Source organism: Stegodyphus dumicola, chromosome 8 (genome assembly GCF_044657685.1).
Source record: "Stegodyphus dumicola isolate Sdum_Otavi_A_Nest chromosome 8, ASM4465768v1".
In the NCBI taxonomy this organism is placed as follows: domain Eukaryota; kingdom Metazoa; phylum Arthropoda; class Arachnida; order Araneae; family Eresidae; genus Stegodyphus; species Stegodyphus dumicola.
Window position 1 is genome coordinate 68,768,059 of NC_140775.1, and position 23,900 is coordinate 68,791,958.

The 23,900-nt window shown below is 30.7% G+C and overlaps 1 protein-coding gene across 3 annotated transcripts in view; it reads left to right on the top strand.

Annotated features, from left to right (window-relative positions):
• The window catches only part of LOC118198382 (renalase-like), a 65,999-nt gene that overhangs the window by 19,510 nt on the left and 22,589 nt on the right, over nucleotides 1–23,900 (top strand). For all 3 annotated transcript variants that reach the window (XM_035370046.2, XM_035370045.2, XM_085821961.1), the window contains 2 exons: nucleotides 19,130–19,297; nucleotides 22,348–22,512. In XM_035370046.2, coding sequence (XP_035225937.1) covers nucleotides 19,130–19,297; nucleotides 22,348–22,512 — 333 coding nt within the window. The remainder of the gene's footprint in view (nucleotides 1–19,129; nucleotides 19,298–22,347; nucleotides 22,513–23,900) is intronic.

Here is a 23,900-nt window from a genome sequence, read left to right on the forward strand (position 1 = left end):
AACAGAACAATTAGACGAATATTAACAAAAAATAAAATTAATTTTGCTTGCAGTTACTTTGATGATATAATCGTTTACTCTTCCTCTGAGAAGGAACATTTAGAACATTTAAAAATTTTATTTGAGGTGTTTAAAGAGGAGCATATTAAATTGAATCGAAACAAATGTGTGTTCGCCAGAGATCAAATCACATTTCTTGGCTATGAAATAAAAAATGGTAGAATAATTACCGATAACCATAATATAGAAGTTATTAAGAAACTTAAAAACCCCAGTAACACCAAAGAGTTACAAAGAGTTTTGGGAAGTGTGAATGTGTATCATAGATTCATTCCGAATTATGCAACTATTAGAGCTCCATTAAACAGACTCTTGAAAAAAGATGTCAAGTGGGAATGGGATGACCAATGTCAAAAAGCTTTCGACGAAATGAAAAGAATACTGATTTCCAAACCTGTTTTACAATTGTATGATTCCAGTAGGCCATTTCATATTTTTGTTGACGCTTCTCAAACTGCTGTTGGAGCTGTTTTGAAACAACCAGATGAAAATGATGTCCTTCACCCTGTATCATATCATTCCCGAACTTTAAGAAATTATGAGAAAAATTATACGATTACTGAGTTAGAATGTTTGGCCATAGTAGGTGCCCTAGACAAATTCTATTACTATCTGCATGGACAAAAATTTGTTATACATACGGACCATGCGGCCCTCATTTGGCTCAAAAATGTTAAAAATTTAAAAGGTAGACTCTTCCGTTGGTCACTCAAACTAAGTATGTTCAATTATGAAGTAAAGTATCAGAAGGGCTCTACCAATATTGAAGCTGACATGCTTTCTAGACATCCTGTTTCACAGCACCTCCAACATGATGTACATTTACTTGATAGAAATGAAATAATCCAACAACAAAAAACTGATATTGTCTGCGGAAAAAATTACCAAGAGATAAATGATATGATGGTAATTAAGAAAAAGAATTTTTATAAAATTGTAGTACCTAAATCTTTAAGATTAAAATTGTTGAATAAAACCCATGAAAATTTTGGTCACCCGGGAGTTCAAATTATGCTTAACTTAATCACCCCTCAATATTATTGGCCTCGTATTAGCGAAGATATCGGAAATTTTGTTAAACATTGTCATACTTGTCAACTTAATGAAAAGAAAAAACAGAAAAAATTTGGTATTATGCAAGACGTACCCCCAACCAACAAACCTTTCGAATGTCTCTCTATTGACACTGTGGGAGGATTTAATTATTATAATTCTACAAAAAAATATTTACATATAGTTATTGACCATGCAACAAGATATGTCTGGGCTTTTCCCTCTAAAAGTGTAACTTCAGAAACCTATGCGAATTGTCTAAAACAAACATTTCAAATACAAGTCCCCGAAAAAATTCTGAGTGACAGGAATGCAGCCTTCACTTCCTCTAGATTCAAAAAATTTCTTAAAAAGCATAATGTTAAACAACTTTTAACTTCATCTCACCATCCCCAGACAAATGGTAAAGTAGAAAGAGTAAATCAATCAATAGTAAGTCGACTAAAATGTAAAGTAAATTCTTCTTCTAAAAAAGTACCATGGACTTAAGTGTTAGAGCAAGTTGTTATCGAATATAACAACTCCCCTCGTACGGTAACTAAGTTCACCCCAGCATACTTACTATTTGGTAACCTCCCTTTTGAATCTCCAATTGATCAAAATAAATACCCTTCCTTAAATGAAGCAAGGGCTTTAGCAAAGAAAAGAACTATCGAATACCACCGAAAGAATAAAACTAGATATGACATCAGATTTGTAGAATCTAAATTTCAACCTGGAGATTTTGTCCTTTACGAGGAATTCGAATACCCAAATACTAGAAAATTGACTTCACCCTATTCAGGCCCTTATCGGATTATGAATAAATTATCTGAAGTTAATTATGAAATCGACAGGGAAAATTTTCACACGAAGAAACCAACTGAGATTGTACATGCGTCAAAATTAAGGTTCTATAATCCACCCGAGAACTTTAAATTACATCATGAATAAATCAAAATTTATAAATCAATAAACTATCCATAACCCTTCTTTTAGTTTTCATCCTGTTGTTCCCCTTAATAGTTGATTTATCTCTCAGTGTCTGAAAAGTTTGTCTGCTATTTTCTTTTACTCGGCTCCTTCAAACTTGAGTTTCAGGTTCAATGCACTTTCCGTGTGGGAAACACTCAATTGAGGCTATACTACAAGTAGAGTACTATACCCTCACATTTCCTTGAGCTCATGTTTTCCTATGTTTGTGTTATAAATTGTAGCAACAGTTGAAAAAGTTAAATTTCAGTTGTTGAAACTTCTGAATTTCATTTTATGTTTCTGCAGCATCGTGTACAAAAAACTGGTATGGATGTTGGAAGTTAAATTTTGTTTTGTTATCATTAATGAGAGAAAAATAGAGTGACAAAATATGTTAAAAACCTAGCAAAATGTGTATTTTCAACAAGAGTGTAAGAGCTCTAGTATCGTGACATAAAAACTCAAATGTTTTCAGTGCCAATGCTAATCCATGATTCTAGCGCTAATTAAATGATCCGGAGATCTCCAAAGACCAGTAAAAGACTGAAGATGAGCCTGAATGACAACTCTAACGATTGTATGGACTCATACACAAACTGTGAATGGCATGCCCTAAGATATAAACTTACAAATTCAGTTATATTACTGTTTCCTATTGCCGCGTAGCTAACCAGCAATATGTTATTAGTGCTTTATTTGTTCTGCACTTACTATATTATAATTTCATTAATCATTTATTATATTTTATATACTGTATTAATTATATTCAAATATTTTATGTCATATTTTATATAACATTTTGTGTGCCTTGAGGTAAATCCAATCAGTTTTCCTACTCACTTAATTTCCTAATAACTAAATTTTCTGCCCTCATTATCTGGACTGTCTTGGGTCGACGGCCGCGACTGCAAGCCTTTTCAGATGGGGGGGGGATAATCTGTAATGATATTTTTAAATCATTTGATTAAATTAAATTCTAATAATATTGATTAATAATGTGTTGGCGATTCTCTACCTAAATTGCATCCCTGTTCCTAAATTTTGGCGAAATCCTTTCTTTAGTATAAAATATATTGGCACCCGCCAAATCGCCAAACTCATAAATCTGTCATATTACATAAAGTACTTAAGAACACTCCTGATGAGAAGATAGCGTCACCTCGTGATTTCAATTAATATCGCTGAATGGATGAGCCTCGTGACGCACACCTATGTATAAGTAGGGCTTCTGCTCAAGGTACGAGGAGAACACTTGTGAGATGGATGCTAAAATAAACCTAGCACTTTATATTCCAAAATTTGTCTCATTCCTGTTGCCCCGGCTGCACAAAACAAATAATGTATGAGAAATTACATTTCATATATATATATATATACATATATGTGTATATATATATATATATATATATGTCATAATAAAAGCAAAGGAAATAACGACGGAGCAGTGTAGATGCATGATTAGATCCATATTGAAGAAGAATTTTAATTGCATAGTATTTAAAGAACTTGGCAGTCGAGGCAGTTTTAATTCCATTTTTTATTTCCAATTGATATTTGTGGCCACAATCGGGCAAAAGCTGAAGTGTGTAGTTATGCAAGATGGAGGCATGCGAAGAGAAAAGTTTTGGTTTTACAAGGACAGTTTCAGTTCCCAATGATTACGTCATCAGAGCTGCGCCGATCATAGAGTGATCTAGAAATGACGCAATGCAAAGAAGTTATTACGATTTTAGAATAGAGAGGAAGAATTAATGTTTATAGTTTAATCTATAATTTTGATTCATATATTTTTATCTTACATATTCCCCCCCTTCAAAAAGAAAAAGGCGTAGCGACAGAGAAGCCTTTTTAAAGAGAGAGAGTTAAAGCACTAGCAAATTTAAAAAATATATATATAAATAAATAATAAAATTTTGATCCTGTAAAGTATTATTTATAAATATATATTTTTTTTTTTAAATAGATTCTTAATTTTTAGAGTCCTATTGAATTTTTCAACATTTCAATCCAAAAGTCTTTTTGTCTGAGAAGTCACATAATCATAATTCTTCAGGGAAGGTTCTTGTTATCACATAGTATCACAAAATAAACTTTTACATAATCATTACTTATAATTAAATGTAATGCACATAAATATTTATGATATTAATTTTCATATTGATAAATTATATTTTAATACCATATAATAATAGGAGTAAGCTTCAGAAATTATGGTTTTACCGTTATCATCTTTCATTTACAATTCTTGTATTTTACCAAACTGGAAGCCTCGCAATACTTCTAAACAAACATATCCATCAATAGGGCTGTCCTCTTGAGCTAACCAGTGTGTTTTATGCACTGGTGGCCCAGGGCGCCTAGGCAGTTACTTGAAAAGGCCTCCGTTCCTTGCATTAAGGTAACTGGCCTTTGAGAACTGCATTAATACATTCCACAATAAAAAAATATAATAATAATAATATAAAAAATTTACATGCATTCATAAAATGAGAGCCTCCAACATTATCTTACTTGAAGAGGGTGAAGGGAACAACTGTACAGAGGTAATTACAGGCCTCTGTTGAAGGAACCAGTACACCCTCATCATACTATACTTAACACACAATAACCCATAAATTTTAACATGCATTTACTATAATTTCATATTACTTATCTGTACTAATTTCACTTATTTTTAACATCTTTATTTTTAGAATAATTATAAAATTCGTATTCAAAATTCTCAACAAAATTTCAAGAACATAAAAACTTATCTTTATACCCTTCCCTATGAATAATTTAAATAGCTTAAAATTAATTACTTAATTTGCTCACACATAATTATGAAAAATTAGAAAAATCAATGAACAAGAATTTCAGATTTTCTCAAAACAAATTACAGAAATTTTAACCAAAGTTGAAATGAAAACTATAGAATCTGCAGCACATTAAATAATTTAGTTCCTGAGCTAGATTCACACGAATGTAATAATTTTTGAGCTGTTGAAAAAGCGGAAGTGCAAATAATTTTCTGTCGCACATACTTGCAAACATTAACTCGGATCGACCTTGAACCCGCCGCAATGCTGAATTCCTAAGCGGTAATTCACTGCTGATTTAAAGCACTTTTTTTCTAAATATTGTAGAGATCGGCAAAGCAAATTCAATATTCCTTTTCACTAGGCATTCAAACTTCTCAATTTATCGAGAGATGACTTTCAATCCGTAAACACTACACGAGATTATTTTTTTGAAGCACTTGCAAAACACCACAGCAGAAGAATGATCTGTTATTTTTTAAACACTGAAAAAAAAAAAAAAAAAAAAAAAAAAAAAACTTTATGATTCACTTCTTTCACATTATCTTGGATTTATCACAAAACGATGATTTGAAGAGCTGAATTAAATTTTCCATTGAGGATTCAGGCTGCAGGAAACTATCCTACCGGCTGACTTTAAAAAAAAACACAAAATGGACATTTTTAACAAAATTGAGGACTTTTGTAATTATAACTTATTTATTTATCAGAATTCCATATTTATTATGTTATAGTCTTAAAATTAGTCATATATTATATATTTATTTATAACTCATTGTTTTAATGTTCAAAATTTCATATGCTATAAAGTGAAAATTTTATATGAGAAGTCATGAACTATGATAGGCCATAGTTAAAGCATGTACGCTATGTTCTGGATGTTTTCATGTCTTTTCTCATACTTTTGCTTCACTCCTATACTAATGCTTTTCTCACCCCGGCCTCTCTTTTTGACGGGGGGGGGGGATGTAAAAAAAAAAAAAATATGATGGCTTTGCTCTTTGCGAACCAGCATCCTTTAATTAATTTTCTGCAATTCAGCATCTCCCCTTAGACCATTACCTTCTAGAACATTCGCACCTATTACATAACCTCCTCATATAAATGCTGCGTCATAAGTTTTTCTACATTTTTCTAGAAGCTACTTTATTACATAACCTCCTCATATAAATGCTGCGTCATAAGTTCTCCTAGACAGATGCCTTCTCGCCTTCGTCCTGCTAACGCTTCCGCTATGCTCCTCTTTATTTGTTAGAACGTTATGATGTATTAAAGTTTAAAGTCAGTCATATCTAATAGTTTAATTACTGAATAAGTTATTTGATTAACTTCATCTGGAAAAAGTCATCTGCTATAAATTAAAATAAAGATATGCTTGCTGTTAAAAGTGAAAAGTCCTGAGTCGTCATTTTTCTCCGTGTTTCAATCACCCCAGCTTCGTTAACCATCTGCCAGAACGTGTAATGGAATAGCCTCACCATTCGCCCACGATGTGTTGGAATAACTGAAAACATTACATATATATATATATGTTATATATACATTATGTACATATATATGCGATACTTAATTTTACTAATGCCTTGCATGTAATGCCCCTTTTAGGTGCAAAACATCTCTCCCTTCTCAACTGCAGAGTTTCTTCTAACAGTATCATGAATTTTGTCAAGTTAGAAGAACCATCTACTTCAGGAAAAGATGTAACTGCTAATTCAACATCAATAAGTGTAGAAAATAATAAAATCAATTCTATTTTTTTTTTTTTCAAATCTGAAGTTACAGATGCAGAAATATTGTGAGCTTTTAAGTGCATCAAAAGCCACTATTCTTTTAAATCATGCGATGATATTGGGCCGTTATTCACTAAAATGTTCCCGGATAGTTCCATTGCAAAACAGTTTTCATGTGGGGCAAAGAAATGTGCTTATATCTGTAATTTTGGTCTTGGCCCTTATTTTAAAACTCTGTTACTAAAGCATTGTAAAAATGCTGAGTTTTTTACATTACTATTTGATGAGACTCTTAATCTGACAAATCAAAAGAAGCAACTAGATATTCATATAAAATACTGGCATCACGAAAATAAGGTCGAAACTCAGTACCTTACTTCTGCATTTATAGGGCATACAACAAGTGAAATTATTTTATCCAAATTTTATGAATGTGTTGAAAAACTAGACTCGTCAAAACTCTTACAAATATCGATGGATGGTCCTGCAGTTAGCGGGAAATTTTATGATTTATTGCAACAGGACTTGACAAAGGTATATAACATTCAATGCTTGACATTAGGGACATGTGGTTTACACATTCTTAACAATGCTTTCAAGCATGGGATGTCATCCACTGGCTGGGACATTCCATCATTCTTATCCTCCTTATATTGGATTTTTAAAGATTCTCCTGCAAGACGTGAATATTTTTTAAGTATATCTGGCTTAAAAAAGCTACCTGTGAAGTTCTGCTTTTACCGATGGTTGCAAAATGTCCCAGCAGTTGAAAGAGCCATTGAAATATGGGATGACTTGCTACTGTACATTAAAAAAGTTGAAATTGGGAAGTTTAAAAAAATTCATCGAAATCCTTCTCAAATATTTTGGAGGCAACTAAAGATAAAACATTTCTTATAGAATTAAATTTTTTCTCTCTCTGTCAAAAATATTATTGCCTTTCCTTGAATATTATCAAAGTGATAAACTGCTTATTCCCTTTTTTGTTGAAGATATCTTAAAACTTGTAAATGATTGCCTTCAGCACTTAAAAATTTTGAAACTAGAATATTCAAAAATAACTAAAGCAGCAGAAAATCTTTATAAATTTAATTTTAATGATCCAAATTGTTATAATGATAAAAGTAAAGTTTATTTGGGATTCATTGCTGAGCAGTTAATGAATGATAAATGCCAAAGAAGGATATTTCACAAGCTGAAAGTTTTGCATTGAAACAAGGTCAACAATGTGTCTTAACAATGGTGCAACACTTAATCTAAATGTCCAATAAATTATTCTCTTATTCGAAATGCATCTTGTATAGACCCGTAATTGATGGTTAAAAGTCCAGAGAAAGCCCAGAACAAAATGAAAATAGTTCTAATGGTATTAATGCGGAATAAACGGGTTTTACAAGATGATTGTGATGAAATTCTGCTGCAGTTTGGAGAGTTTCTAGACAAAGTAGTTAAGACAAATTTACATGAATTTTCTACTTTTGATCCTCAAAATCTTTCTCTTGACACATTTCTCACTTCTTTTTTTCATGATTTTCACTATTCAAAAGTATGGAAAATAGTGAAAATGATTCTTATCTTGTCACATGGACAGCCTCTGTGGAAAGGGGCTTTTCTGTAAATAAAGCAATTGAAATTGAAAATTTAAGTGACTCATCATGCATTTTTCAACGCACAGAATTTGATTACATAAAATTTTCTGGAGGTGTTCTTAATATCGAAATTAATAAAGAAATGAGATCAGCAGCAGCTTCTGCAAGGTCTAAATATATGCAGTATTTAGAAGAACAAAAATCTTTAACTAAATCTGAAAATTCAAAGAGGAAAAGAAATATTATTGAGGAAGAAATTGATTAGATGAAGCAGAAAAAAAAAAAAAATTCATCAAACGGACATTTAAGATATTAATGAAGAAGTAGATGCTTTAGCAGATGAAGCTGAGACCAGTGGGAACATTGATTTGTTTATCAAAGCAAATGAACTTAGAGGAATAGTTAAAGAAAAGGAAATAGACATAAATAAATTAGATGTCAAAATAGCTGAAAAGATTTCAGATTTTAAAAAAGCACAAATGTTTTCTATTTTTTATTGTACAGTTTATTATTCTAGTATCTTTCAAAAAACCAAGAAAATAAATTTTATGTTTACAAATCAGTTATTTTAATCTGCAAAATATTCTTACATTGTGATTATAGTAGTAGTTGACTGTGTTTAAATAAATATCAAATAAGTTAAATAATAATCATGTAAATCTCTAAAATAGTGACTGTTATTAGTGTAAAATACACTTATACATGTTTTTCAAGAAATTATGTTCCTAATTTAATGTTATCTACTTCATAACTTGTAGGGAGTTAGTTTAATTTTCAAAATTGTTTTATGGTAAGTATTAAATTGAATTTAATAATAGTGCATAATACACACTTCTGTTGGTTTCTTAAAGTGAAATTACAAGCATGAAGTCGGTTGTATGGATAATTGCTTTATTCTATTTGTTTTTTTGTTTGCTGATCGGTCCTTAATTTTTTCTTTGATGGTCCTTAATTTTCATGTAAGGAAATGTGTGCGAACCCTGAAAGAGTAATCTTTACGTTTTCAAAAGAATAAGGACATATTGGGTGTTGACACAATGTAGTAAATCTGTTTTTCATTTTTCTTCCAGTAATGAAAACAATTACCCTGGAATATTTTCAAAGCAAAATTAAGAAAACCGTTTACACCAAATTTTGCATAAAGTACCATCTTGTGCATTTTTTTACTTAAAGTGTGAAATTTTCTCTTTGAAAATATAAAAAATCATGAACAGAGCAAAATTAATTCATGAGAAATAACTTTGAAATGCAATAATTCCATCATAATATGAAATAGTGGAGAAAAGTGCAATACAGTTTATTTAGTCACAAATAAACCCCTCATATGTGTAATTTATGTATTGTCGATGGAGAAATATAGGTTAGTAAATTAAACCGGTTATTTCAGTACTTTTTCTTTCTAAATTTTTTTACGGGCTCTTCAGTAGAGCAGTAAAGGTGGCTGAACACTCGTAGCTCGTGCGGATTTGAATCCCGGCTAAAGGGTTGGATTCATGGTTTTTGTGTAACGTAAATGCAAGCCAGCTTCCCTTAGAAAGTCTTCTGCGAAGGCATCCCTTCCCTTACACAGGTAATTGTTGTGTGCTTTGATGTAATTCAGTAAGCGTACAAAATTAATCCAAACAAACCCAAAGAACTGGTTGATTACATGTGGAGTTATCCACCAGGAACGTAAGTGCGAGCAATTTTCTCTTAAAAAGGTTTACATGAAAGCATCCGTCCCCTTAAGCAGATAGTGTTCGCGTGCTTCTCCGTAATCCAATCCTAATTCTCATACATTTAATAGTAAGTTGACATACACCTTATTACTGACAAAATAACAACCTTTTTTAAAGATATTTTTTTTTATTAACTTGTCTGAATTCTATTTATCTCTTGAGAAGTATAAGAATTTCAGAAAATAAAACTGGCCGAAATTTAATACAATGCAACTGATGTTTGGATTTAATTCAGAAGTAACGTGAGCTTTACTGATATTTAAATACATTTTGGCAGATCTCATCCTAAAAGAGGGTCTAAAGATAAATTGATTTTATTTAATTTACAATCGATGAAAATCATTGAAAGCAATCATTGAATGAATGAAAATCACAAAAACTATTATGCATACAATTGTCTCTTATTTATCTCCTGATAAATCAGACAAAATTGCCTACATAATAGAAGCACTTTGAAAGACTTAATAGTTCTTAAAAGATGCACTAAAAAAAAAAAAAAAAAAAAAAAAAAAATCTTATTATTCATAAGTATAAAAAGGAAGTAAACGATAAAAGCGGTTTTAGCTATTTTCTAGAAGGGCATTAAATCTAAAAAATGAATCTATTCTTATTTGCTACGATTAAAAAGCATTAAATCTGGTAAGCTTAAACAGCGTGCAAAATCGCTGATGTTTTAATCATAGCAAAAGTCAGTACTAAAAAAAATTACAGATGGCCTCTATTTGATTTTCAAGTATGTTGGCGCGAGACGAAACCTGTGGTTTTTGCCAAAATGTAGCCAAACTGATAAGAAGAGGGAAAGAATGTGTAGTCAGTGGCTATTCTGAGCAGCGACAATGGATCACCCCGAGATCTACAGATAGGCGATTGTCTAAAATAGGGAGGGAATGCTGGTACTACAGTTGTACCATAGCTGGCATTAGTGAAGGTCATTTTCCTGGTACAACTGCTGTACCAGCCGGCTTCAGAAAGTTAAAGATATAGAAGTTAATGGTTATATTTCTTACTGTGAAACACGAATAAATTTATACTTGAATTCAGGTAAAAAAAATTATGTTACCTTAAGAACAGATTCCTAATTTATCACGACAGAAGCAATTTTCAATGTCTCTGAGATTTAACAGAAATAAATGTGATAATGCTGTTATCAGAAATGCCTCTTTTTTTTTTTTTTAACTTACATATATATCTTATATTTACTTTTATGTATGTCTAATTGAGTTTTATTTACTTAAAACCTACTATTAATGTTATATATTTATAATAACCACTTTCGTAATTACTCTCACTTAAGGAAAAAAAATTATGAAATCCTAAATAATCGTAACTTAGAATTTTATTTAAAAAATATAGTTTAAAGTATTGAAAATAATTAAGGCTATTATTAATTATGCATATTTAGTCTAAAGAGAAAAAATTGTATTATCTTCTGGTTTTCAGGAAATGATAAAATATTTAAACTTTAGAAAAATACAAGGAATACAAAATTTTAAAAAAGAAAAAAAGGTACTTTTCCGTTTCGCCGGTGCAAATCTCGCCAAGCAGACTTTATTGGCGACAACATACAGTATACACATAAAAAATATTAAAAAAATGTTAGTTCTAAGAATTCCTTTTTTGAAGGCAGAAACATTTTAATATCGCTTAAAATTTTATAAAAAGCCAATAAATAAAGACAATAAATTTGTAAAAAGACATCAATTTAAGAATTTACTATGCTTTCATGGTTCAACATCCTGATTCGCCGGTTTATATCACGTGACACCAAGCGATCTCATCTCACGTAAACTACTCTACAAAAATCTAATGCTCTCAGTAATTATCTACATTAATTTCAAGTTGAATCTTAATTTGGAATACAAGTTTAAATGCAAGAAATATTTCAATTCGTACGAATAGCTTACTCAGAAATTATGTAAAACTGCAGTGCTTTACTTCGCTAATGGAGTCTCGTTAGAATTGATGAATTAACTCACTTTACCTTTTCTATATTTTCGGCTTTGGGTTAAGCGCTGTGATTGCATCCTGATTGACTTAATTACCGAAAATGGCCTTAGACATAAAACTGAACTATCTGATAAAAATTCTATGTAATTATATGCCAGTATTGAAAGAAACAGTCAATCTGATAAGAAAAAGCTGCGACTTGTTTTGAAAATGAGGCTTAAAAGGTTACCAGCGAGAATATTCCATTTGGCATCGGTTGTACCATTATTGGCGACTTTATCGCTTGCGCCGGCAAAACGGAAAAGTACCGAAAAAAATGTATTAATTATTAAGCATTTTTTTCTGCATAAATCAATACGTAACACAAGGACATAATAACGACATTTTCACAACTGTAGCAAAAAGGTTGAATTTTGCGAACATTTAGGTGTCATTAAGACGCCGTGATATAATGCTTTCACAACCAAAATATCACCTGCAAAAAGATGTAATAATGACATCTATGTGACAAAAACCTCATCTGCAAAGACATAATATAGACATCTTTGTAAGGGTTGCAAAACAGTGGAGTTTCGTGGACATCTGGGCGTCTTAAAGTCGACATATTGCAACGTTTTTGCGATGACATCCTTGACAAACGACGTTCCTGTTCTACTTGGGTCAACTATAGCATCTTCATTCATTACCATTTCTGTACATTTCTTAAAAAAATCCATTAAGTGGAAAATTTCACTTTTTTTAATATCTAAGCACCTTCAAATTAGCAGCAATCATCATGAAGCTTGGCTAGCTATTTGAGATGTATCATGATATTGACAGCTAAAGAGATGTTTGGCTAAATTTTGTCTTGCTTCTATTGTGCACTGATGGAGTTAAGATTGAATTATATTAGTTATTTATTATACGTAACCAATTTCTTACACAGACTTATCAGAGTCCCGAATAAATAAATTCCCACATATACTTATTCAGGCCTGGAGCAATCTTTGCAGGTCCAAAATTTGCTGCTGAACGCCTTCCTAGCAACCCTTTTAAATTCTAAAAATTTTCCCGCTCCTTAATTTTGCTGCTAGGTGCATCTATCTATACATTCTAAAATTTTGCCTGCATGAAATTCTACTGCCATATGTGACTACACCAACTCTGGCACTGGTCCTGGACTTAATTGAAACAGTTGTTTTCAATTCAAACAGCACTAAATATAATCTTTTGGCCTATGTTATGACTTCATTTATAATTTTTCCTCCTAATGGAAAGAAATTTCTGTTAAATTTCTCCTTATCAGCACATCCAATATTTTGCAATGGAGTTATCTGAAATTTGTAATCATTATCAAGTGTAATGTCAACATGAAAAGTTACCATGCTCTTTGGTATTTAATTGCTAACAGTAAAAATAATTGTTTAGACAGCAGTGATGTCTAAACAATTATTTTTAATAATTTAGTTTACACTGCAGCTTGAAAGTCATTTTTCAGCTTCAGTGTGTTGATAATCATGCTGTGATGAAAGCAAAAAATAATAAATAATGATTTGCCAAGTTTGTCATTAGTGACAAAGTGAAATTAAGAATTGTGTTCATAAAACATGTGGGACTCCCCACATGTTTTTATGAAATAATATCAAATGATGAAGCATAAAGGGGGAAAAATTGTGATCTAGATTTCTGTATTTTAGATCATTCTGTATACTAGATGTCTAGATTTCTGTATTTAAAATCATCCTGTATACTAGATGTGTAGATTTCAGACATTGCGCTATAATCATTTGTATTTGCATTCAGACGCTTATCATGCATTTTTGTGCTTGCCTGCTCACGTTGTTTTTCATATTGATCTTAAAATAAATAAATATATATGTATATATATGTAGAGGGTTCTCTTTTAAATCAGAGCAGGAGAGCAGCATTGTACATGCTTTTATTTAACAATAAGAAATAAAGAAAAATAAAGATAAATTAAGTAAAGATTAAGTTAAGAGTATGCAGGATTAAGTTAACAGTCCACCAGATTCATATAATGATGCACAGACAGTCCTTTCACACAGAGTTCCTCTGGCGTTGATAGAATATATTAGTTCCCAGCTAGTTTTAAATAGTATGATCGTCTAAAGTCATCACAGTGAAAGGCGAAACATCAAAAGAAGAATCAAAACTCCAGCTAGACGTAAGAAGACCGTTTGTCTTCTTCAACTCTTGAAGGCATGCGAGTCGTCTGCTCGCAACTCCTCTCACATCCATGTCTGGAAGCTATCTCCCGCTGTCTGGAATGATTCGCACTGAGCTATGCTGATGACGTCAGCTGGTACTTCGCTAAGTCGGCATCGGGCATTGATGATTCCCACATATATTAATATAATGTTGTATTGAAACATTTAGATTTTTTAATTTTAAATTGAATTTTTGGGCCAAAAGTGTGTGTAGTAATAATAATAAACCCTGAAATTAATATGTTAGCTGCAGTAAGGCTTTTCTATGATAAATTAAATCATCAGCTTTAAAAAAAATATATCTTTTCCTTTGCAGATTTTATACATTTTAGCTGAAATAACTTTTAGATCATAAATTAAATCATTAACTATAACAGTTTTACAGCAGAAAGATTATACACAGTTACACTCACATAGTTTCTAATAGGCATTTTTTCACAGAGCACTTACACAGTTTCCTACTCACATTTTAATTTTTGATAATTTCTTGTTAAAGCAGCCACCACTTAAGCCTTTTTTGACATTTGAAATTTGCAATTTAAATATTTGCTAATTTAGTCTAAAGGCCTTTTAACAAGGGACTGCCTAATTTTCTGATACATGCTTGCTTATGTTTTGTGTGTTAGTATGTGTGCTATTTGTGTACCTGAAGTGATGAAGATGAACAGAAGACAACAATACTGTTAAATCTTTTTAAAATGCTTCTGACGAATTTAGTTGTTACCACTGTTGCTGAATAATTAAACTGAATGCATAATCAACTGTTGTTTTAAAAAGTGGTAGATAACATTACAATAATCTCCATATTATCCTCATAATTTCAGCAGCAGTCCAAAAAATGAATTTAATATTTTAATTTTTGGCACAAAAATCGCCCCTACACAAGCCAAAATAACAAGTCAAAGAATTGCACAAACTCTGTATCCATGTGCCACCAAAAATTGCCAAGGGGTACCCTTAAATATACTTTTACTGGCAACTAACTTTCAAAGCTTTTCACATGAAGCAATAAAACCTTTCAGCACTTGTTTACTATTTTTTAACTCCGATAATTTCGCCTTAAAATATTCTTCAGATTTATTGTTTGCATTGGTATGCTTAGATTCTTGATGTCTTTTAAGAAGCGATGGTTTCATACTTTGATTGGATAATAGTAGTTCATCGCAAACGACACTTCGAGGTTGAGGGTCCATATTGCAAGTAAACCCAAATGATAAATATAAAAATATAATGAAAGTTATTTACTTTCATTATATTTTCTATAAGCAGATTTCTTTTCAATATGCTTAGTGCTAGTACATTGTCCTGGATCTATCAGTTGTGAATAATACCTTTTCCGCTTAATCAATCCCAGCCACTTTTCCATTCTAAAAATCTAGGTTTGTTTTATTGTTTTTTTACAAATAGTTAAATGCATAATATATTACGAGTTTTTCAAAAACAAACGACGATATTCTTAAATCATGCAGAGAAGTAAGAAATACAAAGCAACACGAAGACAAAATACTCACTCTTAGAGACAGCAAACCAATGTAAAAAAAGATTCTAATTAAAAATAGCCTGTAAATGGTGGCAATATAAAGTATAGGCATCCTTATAAATCAATAAACTCTAAAAGAATTAATGAGATACTATTATCTTTTGATAGGAACTTATTTTTATTTCTTATTAAGTACAACATCTATTTCTATTACTCCTTTCAAAAATATCATTTATGACAATTTTTTTTATGTGTATGGCTAAAATAATAGTTTCGAAAATAGAAACAGATTATTTTGCGAGCGGCTATTGATCTTGAACAAAGCTCGGATCACATAAATTTAGGAATGTTAGAGGAAAAAACTTAAAAAGAATGTTGGGGTGTTTAATTTTTTAATTTAACAGTTAAATATACTTTGTTTCTTTGTGTACCACCAGTTGAGAACCGCTGTTCTAAGCTATAACAATCCATTTTGAATCCTTACAAACTGAAATCAAACACTGCATTGTATAAATACACTTATATATTCACTTCAAACAAAACCTTTATTCACTATCAGATGACATAATGCCTTGATTTGCTTAACAAAAACTGTTTGATCACTTTTGAATGAGTTTATTTTTGAGGCAAGTAAATTAGGTGCTCAATTTTAGAGGAGTGGAACTTTAATGATGCTCTTATGCATAAATGCTTATGATATTTAAGCATAAATGTATAATTTATATATAATTTAAATGTATAATAAATATACATTTATGCTTAAATATCATAAGCATTTATGCATAAATGATTCTTAAAATCTCTTAACATGTATGAAGAGGGCATGAAATTCCAGAAGAATAGTTTAACTGATTATTTATGATAGTGAGCAGTTAGCTGGATAGAAATGGCTCTGTTGCATGTGGAACAATGCAGACAGTGAAATATTAATTGTAAAACTGTTGACAGATTATGTAATTGGATCCTTAGTGAATCCTGCTGTTACAGAAACACCAGTTTCATGTCCAATGGCGAATCTACTGGGACATGAAAATCATTTTGGAATAAATGTTTGGGTTGGTGGCATTCTGGGACATCACGTCATTAGACTTTATTGTTGCATTTTTCATCTGGCTGGTGGTAACTGCTTTCTGGCTCAATGTGAACTTCATTGTGGATTCCAGCATGATGAGGCCTATACTCATTTCAGCAGTAATGCTGTAACTACATAGATGTTATATTTGACCAACTATAGAATAAACCAACTATAGAAACAACTATAGAATGAGTGTGATGGTAAGTGCATTAGCCTGTTCGATTATTGAGATTTTCATGCCTTTGAATACTTTGCATATGCATATGAAAACTGGTGTATGACATCTTTATTGACAGTGCTAAGAACTGCACAAATAATAGTAGCTGCCAGGGTAGTCTGAAACAAGGTCAGGATCTTCTATAATATTCATAATTTCATGCCTCGAAGATGTTGAGGCTAGCGTTTACTGCTCTCAGAAAATGCTTTGACCTCAGTTACTTTGCAAATGTACAGTTTTATTAAAAGGCATATTTACTTATGTTGTGTTCTTTCATTTCTGGTGTTTTCTATGTACACTACAACATATTTGTCATTTCCAGCTTGTAGCATTACATTGTTATTAGTCATCTGAGTATACCCTATCCCTCTTACAAGTTTGTAACTCACATATTAAGTCATGTTGTGTTTTGTGATTACCTAAAAGTAATGGTGTAAATATAAATTTTCAAATAAGCAATATATTGTAGTAATTACATATTTCAAATATTCATATACAACAACAACAAAAAAAAAAAGCAATAGGTTGGTTAGGCTAGTAAGTTATGACACAGCAGATCTGGAAAATCTGCCTGTGAAAGGGATTTTCATGAGATATTACTCTTTACATTATACATGGAAAAAATGAAGCTTTGCAGTTACCTCAGAACAGAACCTAGGACATACTGCCTGCATTTCATATCTTGAGCTACGCTGTTGCAGATGAGCAATGGAAACATTAAGAATATCAGGATTTGTAAACTATATGATGAAAATGCTCAATGTGTTAATCTGATAAATTTATACTTGTCCTTACAGAATATTATTTATTCTTTACTTTGCTGATTGCAAATCTGCATTTTAAAAGTGTTAAAATTAATATTTTTGAGATGACAGAACTCTGTTGTAAAGAAAGTTATAAGTCTCTGTTGCAAGTCAAATGCATAGAAATTCTGTGTCTATAACTGCAAAAAATGGCATACAATAAAACCTTGATCTGTAATTCCCACATTTTCACTTATATCATTTGCTGTTTCTAGTCCTGAAGGAAATTTTGTATAAGTAACATTATTTAATTGCACATCCATTGTTCCTTGAATTATAATTTTCCTGTCTTAATTGTTGAATTCTTATTTCTAATTCAATGTTTCACACATAGATAATTAAAAAGAAAGAAAAAAAAATGTCCCCCTCTCTTGAAGCTAATTATATGCATTACCTTCTGTTTGGCTTATAAATCTGATGACACAATGATTCAGTAATTCCATTCATGTGGTTTCATATCTGTATTATTACCATCATTTTTTAAAATTATGTCACTGCAGAATGTAATAAGTTAATTTTTATCAATTTAGATTAGTTTATTTCTATAATTTTAAGGAGTTTCATGATCAGTTTTCAATTTGAGTTTTTGTGGAGTAGGGAGAGAAAAAATGAAGTAAAGGTGCTGAGCTTCATCAGGATTTAACAAAGCTTTACAAAATGTAATTTTCTGTGAGCAAAATGGAAGTGATGCAGGCCATGAAAACATCTTAAATCATTTTCAGTTGAGGCAGAATTTAGCCAAGGAGCAAAGAATAATGTATAACATTTTTGTTAAAATCTTTTAATGTACATATGTTGAACATTACAAATGTAATTTATTATTAATATGTTACATCTTTACACTGTGTAAAAATGTTCTGGTTTAATCATTTTCCTTCAATCACTATCCCCACTTATATACCTCATATTATTCAAAAAGAACAAATCTAGTTTTCGCTGTGCATTAAATTCTAACTTTTGATAAATAACAAAGTGTGAAGATACAAGGATATGAAGGTAGCAATAATGGTTGTATTAATTTGTAATTAAATGGTGCTTTTTAAATATTACATTAAATGGTTATTTTTAATTGGCAATTTGGAAAAGACTGAAGTGTGGTGTCATTTATTTTCGTGGAGGATTTCTGTAGATAATTTTAAATATTGTATATAATTTGCTTAAATATATAATTTACTTAAAACAGGTACTGGTCATTTAAAAAGTCACATTAAGCATCTAAAATATCCATTATCAAAATATTAAATATATTCATGAGCAAAATAATTTTAGTGCTCTATGGACTACTAACATGTAAATAACATTTCATGTTTCATCGGCAAGGATTAGTTCAGCATGGAACATATTTATGCATGAAAACAAAGATGAAATTTTAATTAATTTTATATGCTAGTAGTCCCAAAATGAACATTTTTAAAGCAAATATTTTATTTCTAAAGAATATTTTAAGGCATTTTCTTAGCAATTCTCCAAATTATACTGTAATGAAAAATTTTTTCAGGTGCTAAAGTTTATTTGGAACATGATGTTGTTGAAATTAACCTAAAGAAAGATAAGAAGTTATGGGAAGTTAAATCAAGTAATGGTGTTGTCAAAGAGTTTGATGCTGTTATATTAACTATCCCAGTTCCTCAAATTTTGATGCTAAATGGAGATTTCTTCACTAAATGTAAGTTTTACCATATATTTATTGGAATAAACTGAGTATTTAAAAGCTGTTTTTGCTGTTAAAATTAACTGTATGCTATGGTAGAATTTTATTAATAAATCCAATACATGTTTTACATGATTTTATGCACGGCTTTCATTATAAGAAATTTCAAACTTAAAAGGATGATATTTGATTACATTAAAGAACATGCTATTTTCTCGGAGCTGTAATATTTAATCCAGTACACATTCACAAATTTAGCATAACTAATCAATAGATAAGGAAGTTAGTTATAGGAGGGAGTCCAAACAGTTTTTTGAAAATGGACATTTATTGCTTAAAGATGAATCAGTTTTTCTTGTAATTTGACAAATTAAAAAAACTTGAGAAGCCAGATGAATAAGTATGACAAAAATAAAAGTGTACTTAGAGATTTTAAACATAGTCAATTCAGAATTGAAAGTCATTAAGGGGCTATAATATTAAGCAAAATTTGGTCTTAAGATGTAGTTATTTCACAGAAAAAAATCTGTGTAAAACAAGAGAGTATGAGAAGAACATTGAAAAGTTGTGTTTTCTGTAATTGATATAAATCCTAGCTTTGTTTTAAAATATGTAGTTGAATTTTTAATAAATAAGCCATAAAATATCTTATTACTTCTTTCCAGAAAAATGATTTGTTAAAAGAAAGAATTAAAAATTTTAGCTGTATTTCAAAAGTATAAAATCATGCAATGTATGTATATTCTCAATATGCAATATTATACTAAAAAATATGTCCTTGAAACCTGTAGTAATTCAGTAGCTGCTTGGGCATGAAAATATGCTGTAGTTCTTTTAAACATTTTGTTAAAATCTCCAGTTACTATTGTAGGAATAAAGTGAGTCATTATTAAAATTTGTTTAATTTTTTCTGCTGAATTTACATTATTTAACAAATTACAATCATGCTTAACACACTTTTTTATATATATAATTATGATTATTTTGTATGTTAAATCATACAAAAGAAATCTGAGAAATCTTTCTTCATGGAAAACTTTCCAAGAATGCTGACATAATATATTCCAGGGTATAGCACACACCAGTGTATAATGTGCATCTATAATTTCAAGTTACATTTTTTTAAAAGGGCCCACCAGCGGCCGAGCGGTAAAGTCACTGAACACTGGTAGTTCGGTCCAAGGTTCGAATCTCACGGACGGGCTGGCTGCATGGGCATTTTCATGGTTTTTCCCATGTATAACGTGTATACGAGTCAGTTCCCCTTAGAAAGTACTCCACGAAGGCATCCCTCCCCTTAGGCAGGTAGCCCTCGAGGCTTTGCCATAATCAAACACACACATACATTTTTTAAAAAAAATTTTAGGCACACTGTATAATGCACACCCTTTTCTTTATGAAGAAACCTGAAAGATAAATGTGCGATGCTCTTATCTTTTGAAGACATTCATTTGAGGATTTTTCCTAGGCTTTCGAACAATGATATACTGAATTGACAACCAGTGCTAGAGCGTTACTCCCATTGTGTATAAGGGAAATACATACATTGACAAACGATAAGGGGAAATACATGTGTGTGAGCTAAATGCTTGAAGGAGTAAATAATTTTGAAAAGAGAGTGGGTTGTATTCAATGTAGCTGTGCAAAGGAATGTTTTCCTAGAGTTTCAAAAACAGGAGGACATAGTTTGAGCGTAAGAATGCACTTACGTAAATGAATTCACAGAATTAGGTTCAGATGTTTTCTCTTTCTGTAGTCTTTTGAAGTGAACATCAAAGGCTTTAGTAAATTGCATCGAGAAGTATGTTATTGTACTATAAAGGCCAAAAAATTATTTACTGTCACATATTAGAAATATGGATGAAACTCCATTAATGTTTGATATAATAGGACATAAAAATAATTGATGTGAAAGAGATAAAAACTGTTAATATAAAAATAACAGGTCACAAAAATCTCGCCACACGGTAATGATTTCCTGACCAATGGGAGTGCAAAATTTAAGCCCGTGATTATTTTTAAAAGAAAGACGATGCCGAAATGTAATTTCCCAAATTAATTTTTTCATTTATGTCCATGAGAAATGGATGGATAAAAGCAGTGTGAAATTATATAGAAGACATGTTTGGTAAAAGCATCGTGTTGCCATTAAGAATCCAGAAAGTCTTTTAGTTTGGCATGTTCAGATTCCATCTTATAAATAATATGAAGAAATTTTTCAAAAAGTGTGATACAGACATGGCAGTTATTCCAGGCAAATTAATATCATTAGTTCAACCTTTAGATGTGTGTATCAATAAACATTTGAAAAAAATTTAAAAAGGCAGTGGAATACATGAATGTTAGAAGGTGAAATAACATTTTCAAAAGGAGGGAAAATGCTTCAAGCCAGTCTAGAAATAATGTGTGAATAGATAATAAAAGCATGGAATGAAATTAAACCTTATGTAATTTAAAAAATGTAGTATATCTAATAATCTAGATGGAACGGAAGATGATTGTTTATGGATCAGAGTAACGGTGAAGATGAAACAGAATTCAGTGATGTACCTGAAGATATAATGGAAGATGAATATGAGGAAATTTCATGTTATGTGATAATGAAAATTTTTATGTTCAAAAGGTATGTCATTTTGTTTAAATAAACAGCATTTAAGTACATGTAGAAATCTAATTTTTGTATGTTCATCTTTATACATTTTTAAATTTATTATTTTTGCATCCATCGTATAATGAGCACCCATAAATTTCGATGCTATTTTTTGTATTAAAAGTTTGTGCTAGAATATATGGTACATTTGTGTAAAATATGGAAAGAACTGTAAAATCTTTTATTCAACGAGGTTATTCTGAAGGAAATTTTATTTTGGAAAAAAAAAAAAAAGCTGTTATATAATGTTTTATTTATTTTGTTCTAATGTATATCTGTTAATTTTTATTTAAACAAAAGATATTTTTCCTGCGCTAATCTTCGTGAAGCAATATACATAACAGTAAAAATGTTTAAAAAATTCAGTGATTTTTGATTTATTAACTTTTAACTATATGTTTTCCTCTTTTTGTAGACCTAGATGATGACATGAAAATGGCCATGGAGCAAGTTAAATATTCCTCTCGTTATTCAGTTGCCCTTATGTATAATGATGGTGTTGGAGAATTGCCTTGGTCTATGAAATATTTCCCAGAAGATGAAATAATTTGCTTTGCTGCCGTAGATAACCTGAAAAGAGGTACTTTCTGGTTATAGATTTGATGCAGTATAATGCCATTACTATAATAATGGTGGTAGTTCATCCTAGGTTTGGTTCTTTGTGTATTTAAATGGGCTGGTTGCATTGGGATTTTGTGGATTTTTTTTTGTGTGTAGCATAAACATAAGCCACTTTCCCTTAAAAAGCATCCTTTTAAGGCAGACAGCCCATGACTTCTAACCAGAGCCATAATATTTCTATAAAATTATGTTAACCCATGTATATATGTGAATTTTTTAACATTAGTAAATAGTATTGAATTTCAGAATATTATTACGTGATTATTAAATTTTAAGTGTAATTTTTTTACTTTTATAATTTCAAACTTTACATTAAAATATTTATTTATTCATTAAACTATTTCTGAATTAATAAGTATTTGCTAATCTTATCATGAGGCATATTTAGATATAACTGAGTATTTGATAAAGTAATGTATAACTCATTATTTGATAAAATTTGCCTTTTTTTTAAATTGCATTTTATGCATAGTTAAAAAAAACTACTCATTTTATTATATATGGCTTATAATTCATAATATTATATTAAACCATTTGTAAGATCTGTCTCTTGTATTCCGCATAAACTAACTAGATCCTACAGTGAACCTGGCGAATTCTCACACAAGCGTAAATGAATTACCAGCACAGAAGAAGGGTGAAAAAAACCCTCTATTTAATTCCAGCAATTAACAGAAAGGCCCAATCTTCGTGTTTTACAAAAATGCTGTCAACTTGGGGTGATAGAATATAAATCAATTCAAATCTAAAAAAGAATAGGGCTGGACTGGCATGTTAAGTTACTTTTACTTAGGTTGACTTAGCAAAGGCTAACAGGCGTGACAATAATAATAAATGGCCAAGAGGTGTACTAGCGAAACATCGAGGTAGCAACGAAACGTGCGCTGACTACCGAAACCACATTGTGAATAAGCTCAGATATTCACCTATTTAAAACTCACTTCACTTAACTTTCAATTTACATCCTGCCAAGAAAATGCAAGGGGAAGTTGAGGAGGTCAGGAAAGGTATCAAACTAAATAAATTTGTTATGCAAAATAAGGGAAACCCTACACTTTTTATTATATTAGGCCTATAATTTGAATAGTATTTCTGGTGCTGATAAGTGAATATCATAGCTGCCAATTTCGCTGATTTTATTCGGAGAAGTAGTAAAAATTACATTTTTAATTTTTAACTTTCACTAAGGAAAATATTCCCAGTAATAAAAAAAAAAAAAAAATATTAAACTAATGAAATTTAAATAGTGCAGTTCCATTGCCCTATACTTAATTATTTTCAATATAATTTTTCTTATTAAATTTTATTAGATCTCAATTGATCTACTGTAGACTTTTCTAGTAATTT